General features: G+C 65.8%; 1 protein-coding gene across 1 annotated transcript; it reads left to right on the forward strand.

Moving 5' to 3' along the window:
• The first annotated feature begins 1,043 nt into the window (after positions 1-1,043).
• Positions 1,044-20,445, forward strand: SUPT5H (SPT5 homolog, DSIF elongation factor subunit). Its single transcript, XM_080361655.1, is given in 31 exon segments — positions 1,044-1,174; positions 1,947-2,028; positions 2,784-2,922; positions 3,003-3,068; positions 4,022-4,033; positions 4,131-4,200; positions 5,022-5,090; positions 5,206-5,271; positions 5,882-5,912; positions 6,175-6,243; positions 7,176-7,427; positions 8,587-8,676; positions 9,729-9,799; positions 9,934-10,039; positions 10,126-10,219; positions 11,033-11,169; positions 11,252-11,407; positions 11,516-11,662; positions 12,819-12,965; positions 13,818-13,943; positions 14,040-14,124; positions 14,210-14,314; positions 14,407-14,509; positions 15,190-15,320; positions 15,801-15,906; positions 15,998-16,156; positions 17,451-17,592; positions 17,594-17,620; positions 18,651-18,854; positions 18,941-19,036; positions 20,172-20,445. Coding segments are annotated over 30 exon segments (3,222 nt in total). The 5' UTR covers positions 1,044-1,174; positions 1,947-1,956; the 3' UTR covers positions 20,316-20,445.
• Positions 20,446-20,935: the final 490 nt, after the last annotated feature.

Below are 20,935 nucleotides of genomic sequence, written 5' to 3' on the forward strand. Positions count from 1 at the left end.
GGATACGGGGGGGTTTGGGAGGTCCTGGTTCCATGTGTGGGGGTCCTGGTACCATATGTGGGGGACTGAGTGTGGATAGGGGGGTCCTGATTTATTTGGGGGGGTCCTGGTTTGTTGGGGACCCCCACTCGGGGTCAGGGACCCGCCCTCCGAACCCCCAAGTGGGGATACAGGGGAGGTTTGGGGGGTCCTGGTTCCATGTATGGGGGGCTGAGTGTGGATGGGGGGGGTCCTGGTTTATTTGGGGGGTGTCTGAGTTATTGGGGACCCCCCCTCGGGGTCAGGGACCCCCCTCCTGAACAGCTGTGGGGGAATATGGGGGGGGTTTGGGGGGTCCTGGTTCCATGTGTGGGGGTCCTGGTACCGTATGTGGGGGCTGAGTGTGGATGGGGGGGGGTCCTGATTTATTTGGGGGGTCCCTGAGTTATTGGGGACCCCTCCCCCACAGGCTCAGACACCCCCCACCGCCAAACCTCCAAGGGGGGTACAGCGGGTCTTGGGGGGTCCCGGTACCGTAAGTGGGGTCCTGGTTTATTTGGGGGGGGGTCCTGGTTTATTTGGGGGGTCCCTGGGTTGTTGGGGACCCCCCGGGGTCAGGGACCCCCCCCCTGAACTGCCAAGGGGGGATACGGGGGGTTGTGGGGGGTCCCAGCGCTGGGTTTTGGGGCCCTGGCCCCCCCGGGGGGGTCCTGAATTCTGGGTGGGGGGGTTGGGTGTGTTGGACCCCCTGGGATTTGGGGAGAAAACGCCTGTTTTTTGGTAAATAAACCGTTTTTGTGTGATTTTGGCGCCTCTGCCCATGGCGGGACGGGGGGGGGGGGATCCCAGGACGCTGGGTGACGCAAGCTGCCCCGTGACGTCACGGTCGGGCCTTGTGACGTCGCTCCCGTCGCCCCCAAGCGCTTTCGCCGCCTTCGCGTCGCTCGGTCGTTTGGCCCCTCGGCGCCGCCGTCGCCGCAGCTGCCAATCAGGGCTGGCCACGCCCCCGCGAGAGGCGTTGACGTCGAGGGGGCGGGACCGGAACTTGTCACCGGAACCGGAAACCGGCGGCGAGGCCCAGGCCGAGCGAACCGGGAGCGACACCGGAGCCGAGAACCGGGAGCGGGACCCGAACCGGAAGCGGAAGCTGCGGCGGGGCGGGGCTGAGGCCGGAGAGCGCGCAGCGGAGCCGCCGGTAACCGCGGGGGGGGGCGGGGGGGGCGGCGGGTGCCCCCCGCGGGGCCCGGGCCCTTCGGAGCCCACGGGGCCCGATCCGGGGCCCGATCCGGGAATCCCGGTGAGGCCGAGCGGGGGGTGGGGCCGCCGGACACCCCGGGAGCCCCGGACACCCCCGGACCCCCCGTTGCGGCCCAGCCCCCACATTCCCCTCAGTTTCCCCCATTCCCCCCCCAATTCACCCCCCAGTTCACCCCCATCCTCCCCCAGTTCCCCCCATTTCCCCCCAGTTCCGCCTCAGTTCACCCTCATTCCCCCCCCCAGTTCCCCCCCCCACTCCCCCTCAGTTCGCCCCCCCAGTTCACCCCATTCCCCCCCCTCCCCACTAGTTCACCCCCCAGTTCCCCCCATTCCACCCCCAGTTCACCCTCTTTTTCCCCCCATTCCCCCCCATTTCCTCCCAGTTCACCCCCTTTCTTTTCTAGTTCACCCCATTCACCCCATCGCCCCCCATCCCCCCCAGTTCACCCTCCAGTTTCCCCCATTTCCCCCCAGTTCATCCCCCAGTTTCCCCCATTCCCCCCCAGTTTACCCCCCAGTTCACCCCCATTCCCCTCCATTTCCCCCCCCAGTTCACCCCCATTCCCCCAGTTCACCCCATTCCTCGTTTCCCCCCGTTTCGCGCAGCCCCCCGGTTCACCCTCATTATTTCCCGCAGCCCCCCGGTTCCCCCCCGTTTCCCGCAGCCCCCCCAGTTCACCCCATTCCCCGTTTCCCCCCGTTTCCCGCAGCCCCCCCACCATGTCGGACAGTGACGACAGCAACTTCTCGGAGGACGAGAGCGAGCGCAGCAGCGAGGCCGAGGAGGCCGAGGTGACCCCCAAACCCCCCCCCGAACCCCCAAACCCCCCCAGGCCGAGGTGACCCCCAAACCCCCCCCAAACCCCCCCAAACCGCCCCCGAACCCCCCCCGAACCCCCCCTGAAGCCCCAAACCCCCCCAGGCCGAGGAGGCCGAGGTGACCCCCAAACCCCAAACCCCCCCGAACCCCCCCTGAACCCCTAAACCCCCTCGAAGCCCCAAACCCCCCCAGGCCAAGGAGGCCGAGGTGACCCCCCGAACCCCAAAACCCCCAAACCCCCCCCTGAACTCCCAAACCTCCCCAGGCCGAGGAGGCCAAGGTGACCCCCCGAAACTGCCTCGAACCCCTAAACCCTCCAGACCAAGATGACCCCCCAAACCCCCCTGGACCCCAACACCCCCTAGGCCGAGGTGACCCCCAGAACCCCCCAGGACCCCAAAACCCCTCTGAACCCCAAACCCCCCCAGGCCGAGGTGACCCCCAAACCCCCCTGAACCCCCAAACTCCCCCAGGCTGAGGAGGCCGAAGTGACCCCCCCAAACCCCTCTGGACTGACCCCCCCAAAGCCCCCCAAACCCACCCAGGTCAAAGAGACCGAGGTGACCCCCCAAAGCCCCTGAACCCCCAAAACCCCCCCAAGCCAAGGAGACCGAGGTGAGACCGAAGGCAGCGCCCTTTGGGCGTCACCGAGAGGTCCCTCCCCCCAAACCCTCCCCCAGACCCCCCCGAACCCCAAAACCTCTCTGAGACCCCCAAACCCCCCCAGGCCGAGGAGGAGCGCGCCAGCGAGAAGGAGGAGGAGGAGGAGGAGGAGGAGGAGGAGTACGATGAGGAGGAGGAGGAGGAAGACGACGACCGACCCGCCAAGAAACCCCGGCACGGCGGCTTCATCCTGGACGAGGCCGGTGAGCTTGGGGGGGGCGCTGCAGTTTGGGGGGGTCGCTGTGGCCCCCCCAGCCCCCGCTCACCCCCCTGACCCCTCCAGATGTCGACGATGAGTATGAGGATGAAGATCAGTGGGAAGATGGAGCTGAAGACATTCTGGAGAAAGGTGAGGAGAGGGGAACCCCCCCAAACTTGGGGACCCCCCCTGGAGCTTTGGGGACCCCCCCAGAGATTTGGGGACCCCCCCAGAGTTTTGGGGCCCCCTGGAGGCCTTGGGGAGCTCCAGATCTTTGGGGACCCCCCCCCAGAGCTTTTGGGAGCCCCAGAGCTTTGGGAGCCCCTTGAAGCTCTGGGCGCCCCCCACCCCGGGGCCCTGGGGAGCCCCGGAACTTTGGGGACCCCCCCGGTGTCTGTCTGTCCTTCCCTCCCCGTGTCCGTCCACTTGACTCATCTCATCTGCGCTCGCCCTGGGGCTTTTCTGTTGCTTTTTCTGACCCCCCCTTTTCCTCATCCCCCCTCTTACCTTCCTTCCCCTCCCTTTCCCCCCCTTTGGCCCCCCGTTTCCCCCCCCCCGTTTCCCCCCCCCCGTTTCCCCCCCCCCGTTTCCCCCCCCCCCGTTTCCCCCCCCCGTTTCCCCCCCCCGTTTCCCCCCCCCCGTTTCCCCCCCCTTTCCCCCTTTCCCCCCCTTTCTCCCCCTTTCCCCCCCTTTCTCCCCCTTTCCCCCCCTTTCTCCCCCTTCCCCCCCCTTTCCTCCCCCCCCTTTCCTCCCCCCCCTTTCCTCCCCCCCCTTTCCTCCCCCCCCCTTTCCTCCCCCCCCCTTTCCTCCCCCGCCTTTCCCTCCCCCCCCTTTCCTCCCCCGCCTTTCCCTCCCCCCCCTTTCCTCCCCCGCCTTTCCCTCCCCCCTTTCCCCGTTTCCCCCCCTTTTTCCCCTCTTATTTTGCCTGGTTTTTTCTCCTTTTCCTGCCCCCGTTTCCTCCTCTTCCCCCCGAACTTCCTTCTCTATTTCCCCCCAATTTCCTCCTCTATTTCTCCCCTATTTCCCCCCCATTTCCGTTCCCCATCCGCCCCCCCGGTTTGCTCATGTGTTCGTCCATCCTCCACCGCCTCCTCCTCCCGCAGAGGAGATCGAAGGTGAGTGCCGACCCCCACGTCCCCGCACCCCAAAACACCCCCCCCCCCCAGCCCCGTGTCCCCCCCGGGGGTGCCAACGCTGTCCCCCCCCCCGCAGCCTCCAACATCGACAACGTGGTTCTGGACGAGGATCGATCGGGGGCGCGGCGCCTGCAGAACCTCTGGAGGTGACGGGGCCACCTGGCCGTCTGTCTGTCCGGCATCCCTCTGTCCGTCCCTCTGTCCATCCCTCCAGGCGTCCCACGTCTCTCCGTCCGTCCCCGTGTCCCTCTGTCCTTCCCGTATCCCTCTATCCGTCCCCACGTCCCTCTATCCGTCCCCACGTCCCTCTGTCCTTCCCATATCCCGCCGTCCGTCTCACGTCCCTCTATCCGTCCCCGCGTCCCTCTGTCCTTCTCATATCCCGCCGTCTGTCCCCATGTCCCGCCGTCCATCTCACGTCCCTCTATCCATCCCTGCGTCCCTCTGTCCTTCCCGTATCCCGCCGTCCATCCCCACGTCCCGCCGTCCATCCCCACGTCCCACTGTCCATCCTGCGTCCCTCTGTCTTTCCCACTGCCCATCCCACGTCCCTCTGTCCATCCCTGCGTCCGTCTGTCCATCCTGTATTCCTCCATCCATCCCCGTGTCCCTCTGTCCATCCTGTATCCCTCCATCCATCCCCGTGTCCCTCTGTCCATCCTGTATTTCTCTATCCATCCCCACGTCCCTCTGTCCATCCCCGCATCCCTCTGTCCATCCCCGCGTCCCTCTGTCCGTCCCACGTCCCTCCGTCCATCCTGTATCCCTCCGTCCGTCCTATATGCCTCCATCCGTCCCCGTGTCCCTCAGTCCGTCCCCTGTCCCTCTGTCCATCCCTGCATTGCGCTGCCCATCCTGCGTCCCTCTGTCCATCCCTCCGTCCGTCCCCGCGTCCCTCTGTCCGGCCCGTGTCCGTCTGTCCGCCGGGGGCCGCCCCGACCCCCCCGTCCTTTTCCACCCCCCCCAGGGACCAGCGCGAGGAGGAGCTGGGGGAGTATTACATGAAGAAATACGCCAAGTCCTCGGTGGGAGAAACGTGAGTTTTGGGGTCCCCGACCCCCCCACACGACCCCCCCACATCCCTGGGGACCCCCCCACCCCCCGGGACCCCTCCCCTTGTCATGATTGCGTTAATTGCGTTAATTTTGAAGCGTTTACGGCGGTTCCGACGAGCTCTCGGACGACATCACCCAACAGCAGCTGCTGCCGGGGGTCAAGTGAGTGCATGGGGGGGCAAAAACCTCCATGGGGGGGCAAAAACCTCCATGGGGGGGCTGGGGGGGGGGCAAAAAACACCATGGGGGAGCTGCGGGGGGGGCAAAAACCACTGAGGGAGGGTGGCAAAAACCACCATGGGGGGGCTGGGGGGGGCAAAAACCACTATGGGGGGGGCAAAAAATCACCATTTGGAGGGGGACACAATAAAATCACCACTGGGGGGGGGAGAAAAAAGGAGATTTATGGGGAAGAAGTGGGGTTTTTGGAGAGAGTAAAAGTGTCGATGTTTTGAGGGAGAGAAGGAAAAGGGATTTTCATGTGGGGGTAAAAACAAATGGGGCTTTTTGGGGGAAAAAGGAGGAAATTTGGGTAAGGGGGGGTGAAAAAGGTTCGTGGTTTGGGGGGAAAAGGGGCTGGGGGAGGGCAAGAAAGCGCTGGGTTTGGGGGGAAAAATAGGGAATTGGGGTTCGGTGGGGGTAGAAAAATGCTGGATTGTTTTGGGGGAAAAATGGAGTGAAATGGGGGGGGAGTCCGTGTGGTTTTGGGGTGAAAAAGGAGGAAATTGGGACAAAACTGGTGATGATGGTGGGTTTTATGCCCCCCCCACAGGGACCCGAATCTCTGGACTGTGAAGTGCAAGGTGGGGGATGGGGGGGTGGGGGATGGGGGGGGGAGGTGGGGGGTGGGGGGGTGAAGGATAGGGGGGCTGGGGGGGGAAGTGGGGGATGGGGGGTGGGGGAGTGGGGGATGGGAAGTGGGAAGATGGGGAGGTGGGGGATGGGGGGGGTGGGGGATGAGAGGGTGCAGGATGGGGGGGGGTGAGGGGAGGGGCCGCATCCCTGCTCCCCAAAGTAACGTTTTTTGCCTCCCCCCGGTCCCAAAATGCCGGTTTTTCGGCCCAGATCGGGGAGGAGCGCGCCACGGCCATCGCCCTCATGCGCAAGTTCATCGCCTACCAGTTCACCGACACGGTGAGGGGGACGTGGGGGGGACGTGTCCCCAAGTGTCCCCAATGTGTCCCCTGGGTGTCCCCAGGTGTCCCCGTGTCCCCCAGCCCTTGCACATCAAGTCTTTGGGGTCACATCAGTGTTGGGGAAACTGCTCTGTGGTTGGACAAGGGGGGGTGACCCCCCGCAGGGGTGTCCCTGAGTGTCCCCGAGTGTCCCCAATGTGTCCCCAAGTGTCCTCTAGGTGTCCCCAGGTGTCCCCGTGTCCCCCAGCCCCTGCACGTCAAGTCATTGGGGTCACATCTACAGTGGGGAAACTGGGTGGTGGTTGGATGAGGGGGGTGACCCCCCAGCAGGGGTGTCCCCAATGTGTCCCCGAGTGTCCCCAATGTGGCCCTGTGTGTCCCCAAGTGGCCCTGAGTGTCACCAAAGTGGCCCTGAGTGGCCCCAAGTGTCCCCGTGTCCCCCAGCTGCTGCAGATCAAATTTTGGGGTCACATCTGTATTGGGGAATCTGCTCTGTGGTTGGACAAGGGGGGTGACTCCCCACCAGGGGTATCTCCAAGGTGTCCCCAGGGTGTCCCCTGAGTGTCCCCAAGTGTCCCCGTGTCCCCAGCCCCTGCAGATCAAGTGTCTGGTGGCCCCAAGCACATCAGGGGTCCCATCAACGTTGGGGACGCCACTCTGTGATTGGACCAGGGCTGGAAAACCCCCACCAGGGTCATCCCCAACGTGTCCCCAACCACACCAAACGTGTCCCTAACATGTCCCCTTGTGTCCCTGTGTCCCCAGCCCCTGCACATCAAGTCTCTGGTGGCCCCCGAGCACATCAAGGGTGCCATGAGTGTTGGGGACGCCACTCTGTGGTTGGACAATGGAGGTGACCCCAACCAGGGCTGTCCCCAAACAACCCAAACATGTCCCTAACGTGTCCCCAACTGTCCCCTGTGTCCCCAGCCCCTGCAGATCAAGTCGGTGGTGGCCCCCGAGCACGTCAAGGGCTACATCTACGTGGAAGCGTACAAGCAGACGCACGTCAAGCAGGCCATCGAGGGCGTGGGCAACCTGCGCGTGGGCTACTGGAACCAGCAGATGGTGCCCATCAAGGAGATGACCGACGTGCTCAAGGTGGTCAAGGAGGTCACCAACCTCAAGCCCAAGGCCTGGGTGCGCCTCAAGAGGGGCATCTACAAGGACGACATCGCCCAGGTGACAAACGGGTGGCCCCAGGTGGTCCCAAGTGGCCCCATGTCCCCTAGCCCCTGCACATCAAGTTTTGGAGTCACATCTACATTGGGGAAACTGGGCTGTGGTTGGACAAGGGGGGTGACCCACCAGTAGGATTGTCCCCAAGGTGACCCTGAGTGGCCCCAGGGTGTCCCCAAGTGTCCCTGTGTCCCACAGTCCCTGCAGATCAAGTTTTGGGGTCACATCTACATAGGGGAAGCTGGGCTGTGGTTGGATGAGGGGGGTGACTCACCAGTAGGATTGTCCCCACGGTGTCCCCAAGGGGCCTCATGGTGGCCCTGAGTGTTCCTGATTGACCCCAAGTGTCCCTGGGTGTCCCCAAGTGGCCCCGTGTCCCCCAGCCCCTGCACATCAAGTTTTGGGGTCACATCTACATTGGGGAAACTGGGCTGTGGTTGGACGAGGAGGGTGACGCACCAGCAGGGGTGTCCCTAATGTGGCCCCAAGTGGCCCCAAGGTGACCCTGAGTGGCCCCAAGGTGGCCCCGAGTGTCTCCAAGTGTCCCCAGGGTGGCCCTGAGTATCCCCAAGTGTCCCCATGTCCCCCAGCCCCTGCAGATCAAGTTTTGGGGTCACATCTACACTGGGGAAACTGGGCTGTGGTTGGACCAGGGGGGTGACCCGCCAGCAGGGGTGTCCCTAATGTGGCCCCAGGGTGACCCTGAGTGGCCCCAAGGTGGCCCCGAGTGTCTCCAAGTGTCCCCAGCGTGGCCCTGAGTGTCCCCAAGTGTCCCCGTGTCCCCCAGCCCCTGCATGTCAGGTTTTTGGGGTCACATTTACACTGGGGAAACTGGGCTGTGTTTGGATGAAGGGGGTGACCCACCAGCAGGGGTGTCCCCAATGTGTCCCCACAGTGTCCTTGAGGGTCCCTAATGTGTCCCCAACTGTCTCCAGCCCCTGCAGATCAAGTCTTTGGTGGCCCCTGAGCACATCAGGGCTCCCATCAGTGTTGGGGAAGGTGCTCTATGGTGGGGCCAGGGGGTGACCCACCAGCAGCGCTGTCCCCAGGGTGTCCCCAGGTTGTCCCCAGGGTGTCCCCAGGGTGTCCCCAGGGTGTCCCCGGTGTCCCCGGTGTCCCCAGCGTCCCCAGCGTGTCCCTTTGTCCCCGCCCCGTGCCGCAGGTGGATTACGTGGAGCCAAGCCAGAACCAGATCTCCCTCAAGATGATCCCGCGCATCGACTTCGACCGCATCAAAGCCCGAATGAGCCTGGTGAGGAGCTGGGGTGACACCGCCGTCCCCACCCCGTCCCCGCCCTGTCCCCACCCCGTCCCCAGTGCCATCCCCAGTGCAGTCCCGTCCCCACCCCCATCCCCGCCCCATCCCCACCTGGTCCCCACCTGGTCCCCAGTGCCGTCCCCAGCGCCATCCCCGTCCCATCCCCAATTGGGTCCCGTCCCCCCGCTGTCCCCAGCACTGTCCCTACTCCCGTCCCCCCCCACTGTCCCCAGTGCAGTCCCGTCCCCAGTGCTGTCCCCAGTGCTGTCCCCACCCGGTCCCCGCCTGGTCCCCACCTGGTCCCCAGTGCTGTCCCCAGTGCTGTCCCCACCCGGTCCCCAGTGATGTCCCCAGTGCTGTCCCCACCCGGTCCCCACTCGGTCCCCACCCAGTCCCCAGTGCTGTCCCCACCCAGTCCCCGGTGCTGTCCCCAGTGCTGTCCCCACCCGGTCCCCACCCTGTCCCCACCCAGTCCCCTGTGCTGTCCCCACCCGGTCCCCACCCTGTCCCCACCCGGTCCCCACCCGGTCCCCAGTGCTGTCCCCACCCGGTCCCCACCCGGTCCCCAGTGCTGTCCCCACCCGGTCCCCAGTGCTGTCCCCACCCGGTCCCCACCCAGTCCCCAGTGCTGTCCCCACCCAGTCTCCAGTGCTGTCCCCACCCGGTCCCCAGTGCTGTCCCCACCCGGTCCCCAGTGCTGTCCCCACCCGGTCCCCACTCTGTCCCCACCCGGTCCCCACTCTGTCCCCACCCAGTCCCCAGTGCTGTCCCCACCCGGTCCCCACCCGGTCCCCACCCGGTCCCCAGTGCTGTCCCCACCCGGTCCCCAGTGCTGTCCCCAGTGCTGTCCCCACCCGGTCCCCAGTGTGGTCCCTGCCTCATCCCCACCTGGTTCCCAGCGCCGTCCCCTGCCCTGTCCCCAGTGCTGTCCCGTCCCCAGCACCGTCCCCACCCAGTCCCCACCCATCCCCAGTGCTGTCCCCACTCTGTCCCCACCCTGTCCCCACCCCATCCCCGCTGTCCCCGCACTGACCCCCTCCCCACAGAAAGACTGGTTCGCCAAGAGAAAGAAGTTCAAGCGCCCCCCCCAGCGGCTCTTTGACGCCGAGAAGATCCGGTGTGTCCCCGTCCCCGTCCCCATCCCCGTCCCCGTCCCCGTCCCGCCGCGGGGACACCGGGTGTGCCCCACACCCCCAGAACCCCCAACCCATCGCTTTTCCCCCTGGGGGGTGACGTGGCTTCTGTCCCCAGCTCCCTGGGAGGGGACGTGGCGTCGGACGGCGATTTCCTCATATTCGAGGGCAACCGCTACAGCCGCAAGGGATTCCTGTTCAAGAGCTTCGCCATGTCGGCCGTGGTGAGTGCGACGCCCCCGAAACCCGCTGCTTTCGCCCCAAACCCCCCGCTTTGGGGCGCATGGGGACCGTGTGGCGCCGCGGGCAGATCACGGAGGGCGTGAAGCCCACGCTGTCGGAGCTCGAGAAGTTCGAGGATCAACCCGAAGGCATCGACCTGGAGGTGGTGACGGAGAGCACAGGTACGGGGGGCCCCGCGTCCCCACATTGTCCCCGTTGGCCCTGCATTGTCCCCATTGTCCTCACATCATCCCCATTGGCCCTGTTGCTCCCACATCGTCCCCATTGTCCCCACATTGTCCCCACATTGTCCCCATCATCCTCGTTGGCCTTGTTGCTCCAGTGTTGTCCCCATTGCCCCCACATGGTCCCCATTGTCCCCCCATTGTCCCCATTGTCCCCGCATTGTCCCCATTGCCCCCACATGGTCCCCATTGTCCCCGTTGTCCCCACATCATCCCCATTGTCCCCGCATTGTCCCCATTGTCTCCATTGCCCCCGCATCGTCCCCATTGCCCCCACATCGTCCCCATTGTCCCGCGTTGTCCCCCTTGTCCCCACATCATCCCCGTTGTCCCCACATTGTCCCCATTGTCCCCACATTGTCCCCACTGTCCCCACATTGTCCCCATTGTCCCCGTTGTCCCTGCATTGTCCCCATCATCCCCGTTGGCCCCGTTGCCCCCACATGGTCCCCATTGTCCCCATTGTCCCCACATGGTCCCCATTGTCCCCACATGGTCCCCATTGTCCCCACATTGTCCCCATTGTCCCCATTGCCCCTGCATTGTCCCCATTGCCCCTGCATTGTCCCCATTGCCCCTGCATTGTCCCCATTGTCCCCATCGTCCCCATTGCCCCCACATCGTCCCCATTGCCCCCACATCGTCCCCATTGGCCCCATTGCTCCTGCATTGTCCCTGTTGCTCCCACATCGTCCCCGTTGTCCCCACATTGTCCCCACATGGTCCCCATGGTCCCCGTTGCCCCCCCAGGGAAGGAGCGGGAGCACAACTTCCAGCCGGGGGACAACGTGGAGGTGTGCGAGGGCGAGCTCATCAACCTCCAGGGCAAGATCCTCAGCGTGGACGGCAACAAGATCACCATCATGCCCAAGCACGAGGACCTGAAGGTCGGGGACCCCCCAGGGGACAACGCTGTGACCCCCCCATTGTGTCCCCCACCCCAAAACACGGCGTTTCCCCCCGCGACAGGACATGCTGGAGTTCCCGGCGCAGGAGCTGCGCAAATACTTCAAGATGGGCGACCACGTCAAAGTCATCGCCGGGCGCTACGAGGGCGACACGGGGCTGATCGTGCGCGTGGAGGAGAACTTCGTCATCCTCTTCTCCGACCTCACCATGCACGAGGTTATTTTAGGGGGGGGCACGCAGAGGCGCCTTCACCCCCCCCGCGCGGGGCGGTTTTTGGGGGCAAACGGCGAGGAAATGGTGACGTGGTGGTGGTTTTACCCGCAGCTGAAGGTTTTGCCGCGGGACCTGCAGCTCTGCTCCGAAACGGCCTCGGGCGTCGACGTGGGGGGGCAGCACGAGTGGGGGGAGCTGGTGCAGCTGGACCCCCAGACCGTGGGCGTCATCGTGCGCCTGGAGAGAGAGACCTTCCAGGTGGGTGACCCCCCCGGGACACCGGCACTGTCACCAAACGGTCACCAGGGTCGCCAAACGGCCGCCAGGGTCGCCAAAACAGTGTCACCAAACTCCCGCCAGTGTCGCCAAAACAGTGTCACCAAACTCCCGCCAGTGTCACCAAACTCCCGCCAGTGTCGCCAAATGGTCACCAGTGTCCCCAAAACAGTGTCCCCAAACGGCCCCCGGTGTCAGCAAACGGCCGCCAGTGTCCCCAGACGGCCGTCAGTGTCGCCAAACTCCCGCCAGTGTCCCCAAACGGCCGCCAGTGTCACCAAATGGCCACAAATGTCCCCAAACCAGGGTCCTCAAACCCATGTCCCCAAACGGCCACAAATGTCCCCAAACCATTGTCCCCAAACAGCCTCCAGTGTCACCAAACGGCCGCCAGTGTCCCCAAACTCCCACCAGTGTCCCCAAATGGCCACCAGTGTCACCAAATTCCCACCAGTGTCCCCAAACTGCTGCCAGTGTCCCCAAACTGCCCCCAATGTCCCCAAACAACCACCGGTGTCCCCAGACCACCACCATGAATGTCCCCAAACCACCATAAATGTCCCCAAACCGCTCCCAATGTCCCCAAACCACCATGAATGTCCCAAACCACCACGAACGTCCCCAAACCACCCCCAGTATCCCCAAACCACCATAGATGTCCCAAACCACCATGAATGTCCCAAACCGCTGCCAATGTCCCCAAACCACCATGAATGTCCCAAACCGCTGCCAATGTCCCCAAACCATCATGAATGTCCCCAAACCGCTGCCAATGTCCCCCAACCATCATGAATGTCCCCAAACCGCTGCCAATGTCCCCAAACCATCATGAATGTCCCCAAACTGCTGCCAATGTGCCCAAACCACCATGAATGTCCCCAAACTGCTGCCAATGTCCCCAAACCATCATGAATGTCCCCAAACCGCTGCCAATGTCCCCCAACCATCATGAATGTCCCCAAACCGCTGCCAATGTCCCCAAACCATCATGAATGTCCCCAAACTGCTGCGGGTTCCCCGCTCGCACATCCTGGTCCCTATGGGGATGTTTGTCTGTCCCACACCCAAGGGGGTGTCCCCCCATTCTTGTGCCCACCCCCCATGTCCGTGTGTCCCCCCACGTCCGTGTGTCCCGCAGGTGCTGAACATGTACGGGAAGGTGGTGACGGTGCGGCACCAGGCGGTCACCAGGAAGAAGGACAATCGCTTCGCCGTGGCGCTGGACTCGGAGCAGAACAACATCCACGTCAAGGACATCGTCAAAGTCATCGACGGGCCCCACTCGGTACGGGGGGGGACCCGGGGGGGGTTTGGGGGTCCCCTCCGGGCATTTTGGGGCCCCCTCCATGGGATTTCAGGGACCCTCTTGATGCTTTGGGGGCCGCTCATGGCACTGGGGGGTTTCTTGGGGTCCCTCCTTGTTCCCCCTGTGTCCTTCATGGTGCTTTGGGTCCCCACCCGTGGCATTTTGGGGGCCCCCCCACGGCATTTTGGGGAACCCTCATGGCATTTTGGGCCCCCCCACAGCACTTTGGGGACACTCTTGGTGCTTTGGGGGCCACTTGTGGCATCGAGGCGTTTCTTGGGGCCCCTCCTTGTTCCCTCTGGGTCCTTCATGTTGCCTTGGGGTGGCCCCCATGGCTTTTTGGGGCCCCCCCATGGCACTTTGGGGACCCTCTTGATGCTTTGGGGGCCACTCGTGGCACCAGGGGGTTCCTTGGGGTCCCCCTTGTTCCCTCTGGGTCCTTCATGGCACTTTGGGCCCCCCCCATGGCATATTGGCCCCCCCATGGCATTTTGGGGACCCTCTTGATGCTTTGGGGGCCACTTGTGGCACCGGGGGGTTTCTTGGGGTCCCTCCTTGTTCCCTCTGGGTCCTTCATGGTGCTTTTTGGGGCCCCCCCCATGGCACTTTGGGCCCCCCCATGGCATTTAGGGCCCCCCCATGGCATTTAGGGCCCCCCCATGGCATTTTAGGGTGCTCTGGGTCCGCCCCAGCGCTGAGCCGGGTCCCTCATGGGCTGGCCTGGGGTCCCCCTTTGCGCCCCCATTTCCAAGGCGGGGGGGGGGGTCCATTCCCCTCTTTGGGGTTCCCCCATAAGTTTTGGGGTGTCCCCCCCCCGTTTTGCGGGGGCAGGGCCGGGAGGGCGAGATCCGGCACCTTTTCCGCGGCTTCGCCTTCCTGCACTGCAAGAAACTGGTGGAGAACGGCGGGATGTTCGTCTGCAAAACGCGCCACCTGGTCCTGGCCGGCGGCTCCAAGGTTGGGGACACTTGGGGACACCCCCGGGGGGACCGTCCCCCCCCCCCTTTTACCGTATGTGTCCCCCCCCTCCAACTCCTGTTTTCTCTTTGGCAGCCGCGGGACGTCACCAATTTCACGGTCGGCGGCTTCGCCCCCATGAGCCCCCGGATCAGCAGCCCCATGCACCCCAGTGGGGCCGGTGAGCGCTGGGCTGTCCCCAAGGTGTCCCCAAAGATGGGGGGGGGTGTCCCCAACCCCCCCCCAACCCGTTTGTCCCCCCCCAGGCCAACGCGGGGGTTTCGGGGGCGGCGGGATGAGCCGCGGGCGCGGGCGCCGCGACAACGACCTGATCGGCCAGACCGTGCGCATCTCCCAGGGACCCTACAAAGGTGGGTGGCGCTTTGTCACCCCCCCAAAAGGTGACAAAGGGGACCCTTGGGGACACCCTGAGCCCCCCCTGTGCGTGTGTGTCCCCCCCCAGGTTACATCGGGGTGGTGAAGGACGCGACGGAGTCGACGGCGCGCGTGGAGCTGCACTCCACCTGCCAAACCATCTCGGTGGACCGGCAGCGCCTCACCACCGTGTGAGTGGGGGCGCGGGGACCCCAAAACGGGGTCGGGGTGCCCCCACCAGGGGGGCAGAGTGGCCTTTGGGGACCCCCCAAGGCGTTGGAGTGGCTCTTGAGGACCCCCAGATGGCTCTTGGGGACCCCAAGATGGGTCAGGGTGGCCTTTGGGGACCCCCCAAGGGGTTGAGATGGCCCTTGGGGACCCCTCAAGGAGTTGGGGTGGCTCTTGGGGACCCGAAGTTGGGTCAGGGTGGTCCTTGGGGACCCCTCAAGGGGTTGGGGTAGCTCTTGAGGACCCCCAGATGGGTCAGGGTGGTCCTGGGAGACCCCCCAAGGTGTTGGGGTGGCTCTTGAGGACCCCCAGGTGGCCCTTGGGGACCCCCAGATGGGTCAGGGTGGTCCTGGGAGACCCCCCAAGGAGTTGGGGTGACCCTTGGGGATCCTTCAAGGGGTCAACACAGCCCTTGGGGACCCCCAAATGGGTCAGGGTGAACCTCAGGGTCCCCTCAAGGGGTCAAGGTCGCCCTTAGGGACCCCCAAATGGGTCAGGGTGAACCCTGGGGGTCCCTCCAGGGGTTGGGGTGACCCTTGGGGACCCCTCAAGGGGTCAAGGTCACCCTTGGGGCCCCCAAATGGGTCAGGGTGGCCTTTGGGGGTGTCCCTGTGCCCCCCCTGACTCCCCATTGTCCCCACAGGGGGTCGCGGCGCCCCGGGGCGGGGATGACGTCATCGTACGGACGCACCCCCATGTACGGCTCCCAGACCCCCATGTACGGCTCCGGGTCCCGGACCCCCATGTATGGGTCACAGACCCCCCTGCACGACGGTGGGTGACACGGGGGGACCCTGGGGGGGGCACCTTGGGGACATGGGGGGGGCCGTGGGGGGTGGGACCTTGGGGACATGGGGGGACCGTGGGGGATGGGACCTTGGGGGACACAGAGGGGACATTGGGGGGGACCTTTGGGGTTGGAACGGGGTGAGATGGGACCTTGGGGACAATAGGGGGACATGGGGGGACCTTGGGGACACGGGGGGACATGGGGGGACCTTGGGGACAAGGTGGGGGCTCAAGGGAGGGTGACAGGACTTGGGGGGACACAGGGGGGCTTGAGGGGGCCAGTGGACAATGACACCCCCCATGTGTCCCCCCACCCAGGAAGCCGCACCCCCCACTACGGCTCAGGGGGACCTGGGGGGCTTGAGGGATGGTGACAGGATTTGGGGGGACACAGGAGGTTTTGGGGGGATCAGGGGGGTTTTGGGGGGGCAGGGGCCAGTGACACCCCCTCTGTGCCCCCCCCAGGAAGCCGCACCCCCCACTACGGCTCGCAGACCCCCCTGCACGACGGCAGCCGCACCCCCGCCCAGAGCGGGGCCTGGGACCCCAACAACCCCAACACCCCGTCCCGGTGGGTCCCCCCGTTTTTGGGGTGTCCCCCGTTTCTGGGGTGTCCCCCCCCCTCTTTGGGGACCCCACGGTCACAATTGTGTCCCCCCCAGGGCGGATGAGGATTTCGAGTACGGCTTCGACGACGAGCCCACCCCCTCCCCCCAGGGCTACGGGGGGACCCCGAACCCCCAAACCCCGGGGTACCCCGACCCCTCGTCCCCACAGGTCACCCAGCCCTACAACCCCCAGACCCCCGGCACCCCCGCCATGTGAGTGGGGACCCCAAAACCTGGGGGGGGGGGGACCGCAAATTGGGGCTTTGTGGGGGACGGGGGGGACCCCAAAATGTGGCTATGGGGGGACAGGGGGACTCCAAATCCCAGCCCTGGGCGGGGGAAGCTGCTTGTGGGGGACCCCAAAACTGCCTCTTTGGGGGGATGGCGGGTGGGGGGGACCCCAAAACTGCAGCTTTGGGTGGACAGCAGGTGGGGGGACCCCAAAACTGCCTCTCTGGGTGGATGGGGGGGAACCCCCGAAACTGGGGCTTTGGGGGGACACTGGGATGGGGGGGACCCCAAATCCTGCTCTAGGGGAGGAGCTGCCCCTGGGGGACCCCAAATCCCCCCCAGGGGACCCCAAATCCCCCCCAGGGGACCCCAAACCCTATTCTGGGGGGGAAGAGCTGCCCCTGGGGGACCCCAAATGCCCCCCAGGGGACCCCAAACCTTGGTCTGAGGGGGAAGAACTGCCCCTGGGGGACCCCAAATTCCTCCGGGGGACCCCAAATCCTGCCGGAGACCCCATGTGCTGATGGGGCGCCCCCCCTTGCTGATGGGATGTCCCCCCTTGCTGAGGGGTGTCCCCCTCCTTGCTGTGGGGTGTCCCCCCCTTGCTGAGGGGTGTCCCCCCTTGCTGACGGGGTGTCCCCCCTCGCTGTGGGGTGTCCCCCTCCTTGCTGTGGGGTGTCCCCCCCTTGCTATGGGGTGTCCCCCCCCTTGCTGAGGGGTGCCCCCCCCTCGCTGTGGGGTGTCCCCCATTGCTGATGGGGTGTCCCCCCTTGCTGAGGGGATATCCCCCCCTTGCTGAGGGGTGTCCCCCCTTGCTGATGGGGTATCCCCCCTTGCTGAGGGGTGCCCCCCCCTTGCTGAGGGGTGTCCCCCCTTGCTGATGGGGTATCCCCCCTTGCTGTGGGGTGTCCCCCCTTGCTGAGGAGTGCCCCCCCCCTCGCTGTGGGGTGTCCCCCCTTGCTGAGGGGATATCCCCCCCTTGCTGAGGGGTGCCCCCCCCTCGCTGTGGGGTGTCCCCCATTGCTGATGGGGTGCCCCCCCCTTGCTGATGGGATATCCCCCCCTTGCTGATGGGATATCCCCCCCTTGCTGAGGGGATATCCCCCCCTTGCTGAGGGGTGTCCCCCCTCGCTGTGGGGTGTCCCCCCTTGCTGTGGGGTGTCTCCCCCTTGCTGATGGGGTGTCCCCCCTCGCTGTGGGGTGTCCCCCATTGCTGATGGGGTGTCCCCCCCTTGCTGAGGGGTGCCCCCCCCTCGCTGAGGGGTGTCCCCCGCAGGTACAACACGGAGCAGTTCTCCCCGTACGCCGTCCCCTCCCCCCAGGGCTCGTACCAGCCCAGCCCCTCCCCCCAGAGCTACCACCAGGTGGCCCCCAGCCCCGTGGGCTACCAGAACAGCCACTCGCCGGCCAGCTACCACCCCCACGCCCTCCCCCATGGCCTACCAGGTACCCCAAGAACAGACACCCCCACACCCCCATGAGCCCCCCAAAACCTCCTTGAACCCCCCCACACCTCCCTGAGCCCCCCCAGAGGCCCCCAGACCCCCCTGGGCTACCAGAACAGCCACTCGCCGGCCAGCTACCACCCCACGCCCTCCCCTATGGCCAACCAGGTACCACAGACCCCAATGAGCCCCCCCAGAGACCCCCCAGACCCCCCAGAACCCCTGAGCCCCCCGAACCTCCCTGAGCCCCCCCAGAGGCCCCCAAACCCCCCTGAGCCCCCCCCCAAACCCCCCTGAGCCCCTGGGCTACCAGAACAGCCACTTGCTGGCCCTCTACCACCCCACACCCTCCCCCATGGCCTACCAGGTACCCCAAAAACAGGCACCCCCAGACCCCCCTGAGCCCCCCCCAAACCCACCAGAATCCCCTGAGCCCCCCCCGAGACCCCCAGAACCCCCTGAGCCCCCCAAACCCTCCTGAGCCCCCCAAAGCCCCTTGAGTCCCCCAGAGACCCCTGAACCCCCTGAGCCCCCCAAACCTCCCTGAGTCCCCCAAAACCTCCCTGAGACCCTCAGACCTCCCTGAGCCCCCCAAACCCTCCTGAGCCCCCAGACCCACCCTGAGCCCCCCAAACCCCCCTTGAGTCCTCCCAAAGCCCCTTGAGTCCCCTCTGAGCCCCCCAGACCCACCCTGAGCCTCCCAAAGCCCCTTGAGTCCCCCCAAAGCCCCCTGAGCCCCCCAAAGCTCCCTGAGCCCCCTCAGAGACCCCTGAACCCCCCTGAGCCCCCCAAACCTCCCTGAGCCCCCCAGACCCACCCTGAGCCCCCCAAACTTCCCTGAGCCCCCCAAACCTCCCTGAGCCCCCCAGCTCCCCCAAACATCCCTGAGCCCCACAACCCACCTGAACCCCCACCCTCTAAAACCCCTTCACTGTCCCCCTACACCCCCCAATCCCCCTCATTCCCCCCCCACCCCCTTGAACCCCCCCAAACTCCCATTGCCCCCCCCTAACTGTGTGTGTCGCCCCCAGGCCAGTCCCAGCCCCAGCCCGGTGGGGTACAGCCCCATGACCCCCGGCGCCCCCTCCCCGGGGGGGTACAACCCCCACACCCCCGGCTCGGGCATCGAGCAGAACTCCAGCGACTGGGTCACCACCGACATCCAGGTCAAGGTCAAGGACACGTACCTGGACAGCCAGGCCGTGGGGCAGACCGGCGTCATCCGCAGCGTCACCGTGAGCCCCGGGGGGGGTTTGGGGTGCGGGGAGGTGGTGGGGGGGTCAGGGTGGTGCTGACCCCCCGTGGTGACCCCCCCGTGCAGGGCGGGATGTGCTCCGTGTACCTGAAGGACAGCGAGAAGGTCGTGAGCATCTCCAGCGAACACCTGGAGCCCGTCACCCCCACCAAGAGCAACAAGGTACAGCCCCCCGGGCCCCCCACAGCCGCTTGGGGTCCCCCTGCCGTCCTGGACCCCCCCCCCAAAACACTCCCCCCTGGTCCTGTCATCTTGGACCCCCCAGCCCCCCCAAAACGCTCCCCCATGGTCCTTTATGGACCTTCTCGGTCCCCTCAGGTGCTTCCCCATGTTCCCTGGGACCCCCCAATCCCCCCAAAATCCCCCATTCTCCTCCCCTCCAGACCCCCACCCTGTCATCTTGGACCCCCCCAGCCCCCCCAAAACGTTCCCCCATGGTCCTGTCATCTTGGACCCCCCCAGCCCCCCAAAACGCTCCCCCATGGTCCTTTATGGACCTTCTCGATCCCCTCAGGTGCTTCCCCAGCCCCTTTGGGACCCCAACCCCCCCCCCGGATCCCCCCCCGCACCCCAAAACCCCCATTCTCCCCCCTCCCTAGACCCCCCCTGTCATCCTGGACCCCCCCAGCCCCCCCACAAACGCTCCCCCATGGTCCTGTCACCTTGGACCCCCCCAGCCCCCCAAAACGCTCCCCCATGGTCCTTTATGGACCTTCTTGATCCCCTCAGGTGCTTCCCCAGCCCCTTTGGGATCCCCCAATCCCCCCAAAATCCCCCATTCTCCTCCCCCCTAGACCCCCCTCCGTCATCTTGGACCCCCCCAAAACACTCCCCATCGTCCTTTATGGACCTTCTCGGTCCCCTCAGGTGCTTGTCCAGCCCCTTCAGGACCCCCCAATACCCCCAAACCCCCATTCTCCCCGTGCCAGACCCCCCCAGCCATCCTTGGACCCCCCCAGCCCCCCCAAAACACTCCCCCATGGTCCTTTATGGACCTTCTCAGTCTCCTCAGGTGCTTCTCCACGTTCCCTGGGACCCCCCCAGTCCCCCCAAAATCCCCCATTCTCTCCCCGCCCAGACCCCCCCAACTATCCTGGACCCCCCCATAACCATCCTGGACCCCCCCAGCCCCCCCAGAACGCTCCCCCATGGTCCTTTATGCACCTTCTCAGTTCCCTCAGGTGCTTCCCCAGCCCCTTTGGGACCCCAAAACGCCCCCCAGTATCCCCCCCCGCACCCCAAACCCCCCATTCCCTCCCCCCCGCGGCACTGACGCCCCCCCCCCGCCCCCCCCAAGGTCAAGGTGATCCTGGGGGAGGACCGGGAGGCCACGGGGATCCTGCTCAGCATCGACGGCGAGGACGGGATCGTGCGCATGGACCTGGAGGAGCAGCTCAAGATCCTCAACCTGCGCTTCCTGGGCAAACTGCTGGAGGCCTGAGGGGCCCCCCCGCGCCCCCCCCGCCCCGCTGCCCCCCCCCGCCCTTGCGTGTCCCCCCCGTTTTATTTCTACCCCCTTTCTCTTGTTTTTCCCCCTTTCTCTGCTGGTTGTAGCGAGGTTTAGGTGTCAAATAAACGCCTGTGGGTGCAGCCCCCCCCTCTTCTATGCTCTTTTCCCGCAGGGGGGGCGCTCTATAAGATTATGGGGGGGGGGGAACCGGGGGCCACAGAACCGGGATGGGGTGTTGAATTAAGCCCCCGGGGCTGGGGAGGGGAGGTTAAACCGGCCCCGCCGTGGGGAGGGGAGGGGGATGGAATGGGGCCCGGGGGGGTTGGACTGTGACCCCAGCGGGGCCGCATCGGGGGGGGTTTAAACCGGGACCCCCTCCCTCCCCATCAATTTGGCGGGGGAAGCGGGATCCGCGCCGCCGCGCACGTGTTTTGCCTCCTCCACTTCCACCTGCTCTCTCATTGGCTCCCGCAACGCCGGCCCCGCCTCCCCTCCGCCACCATTGGCCAGCAGCCGCGCCGCCATTGGTGGTCCCCCCTCCCGCCCCGCCTCTTTCACCCCGACTCCTCCCCTCCTCCCCCCTCCGCCGTCGCTCATTGGCTGTGCGCTCA

Source organism: Nesoenas mayeri, assembly GCF_963082525.1.
Source record: "Nesoenas mayeri genome assembly, chromosome: 35".
Taxonomy (NCBI): Eukaryota; Metazoa; Chordata; class Aves; order Columbiformes; family Columbidae; genus Nesoenas; species Nesoenas mayeri.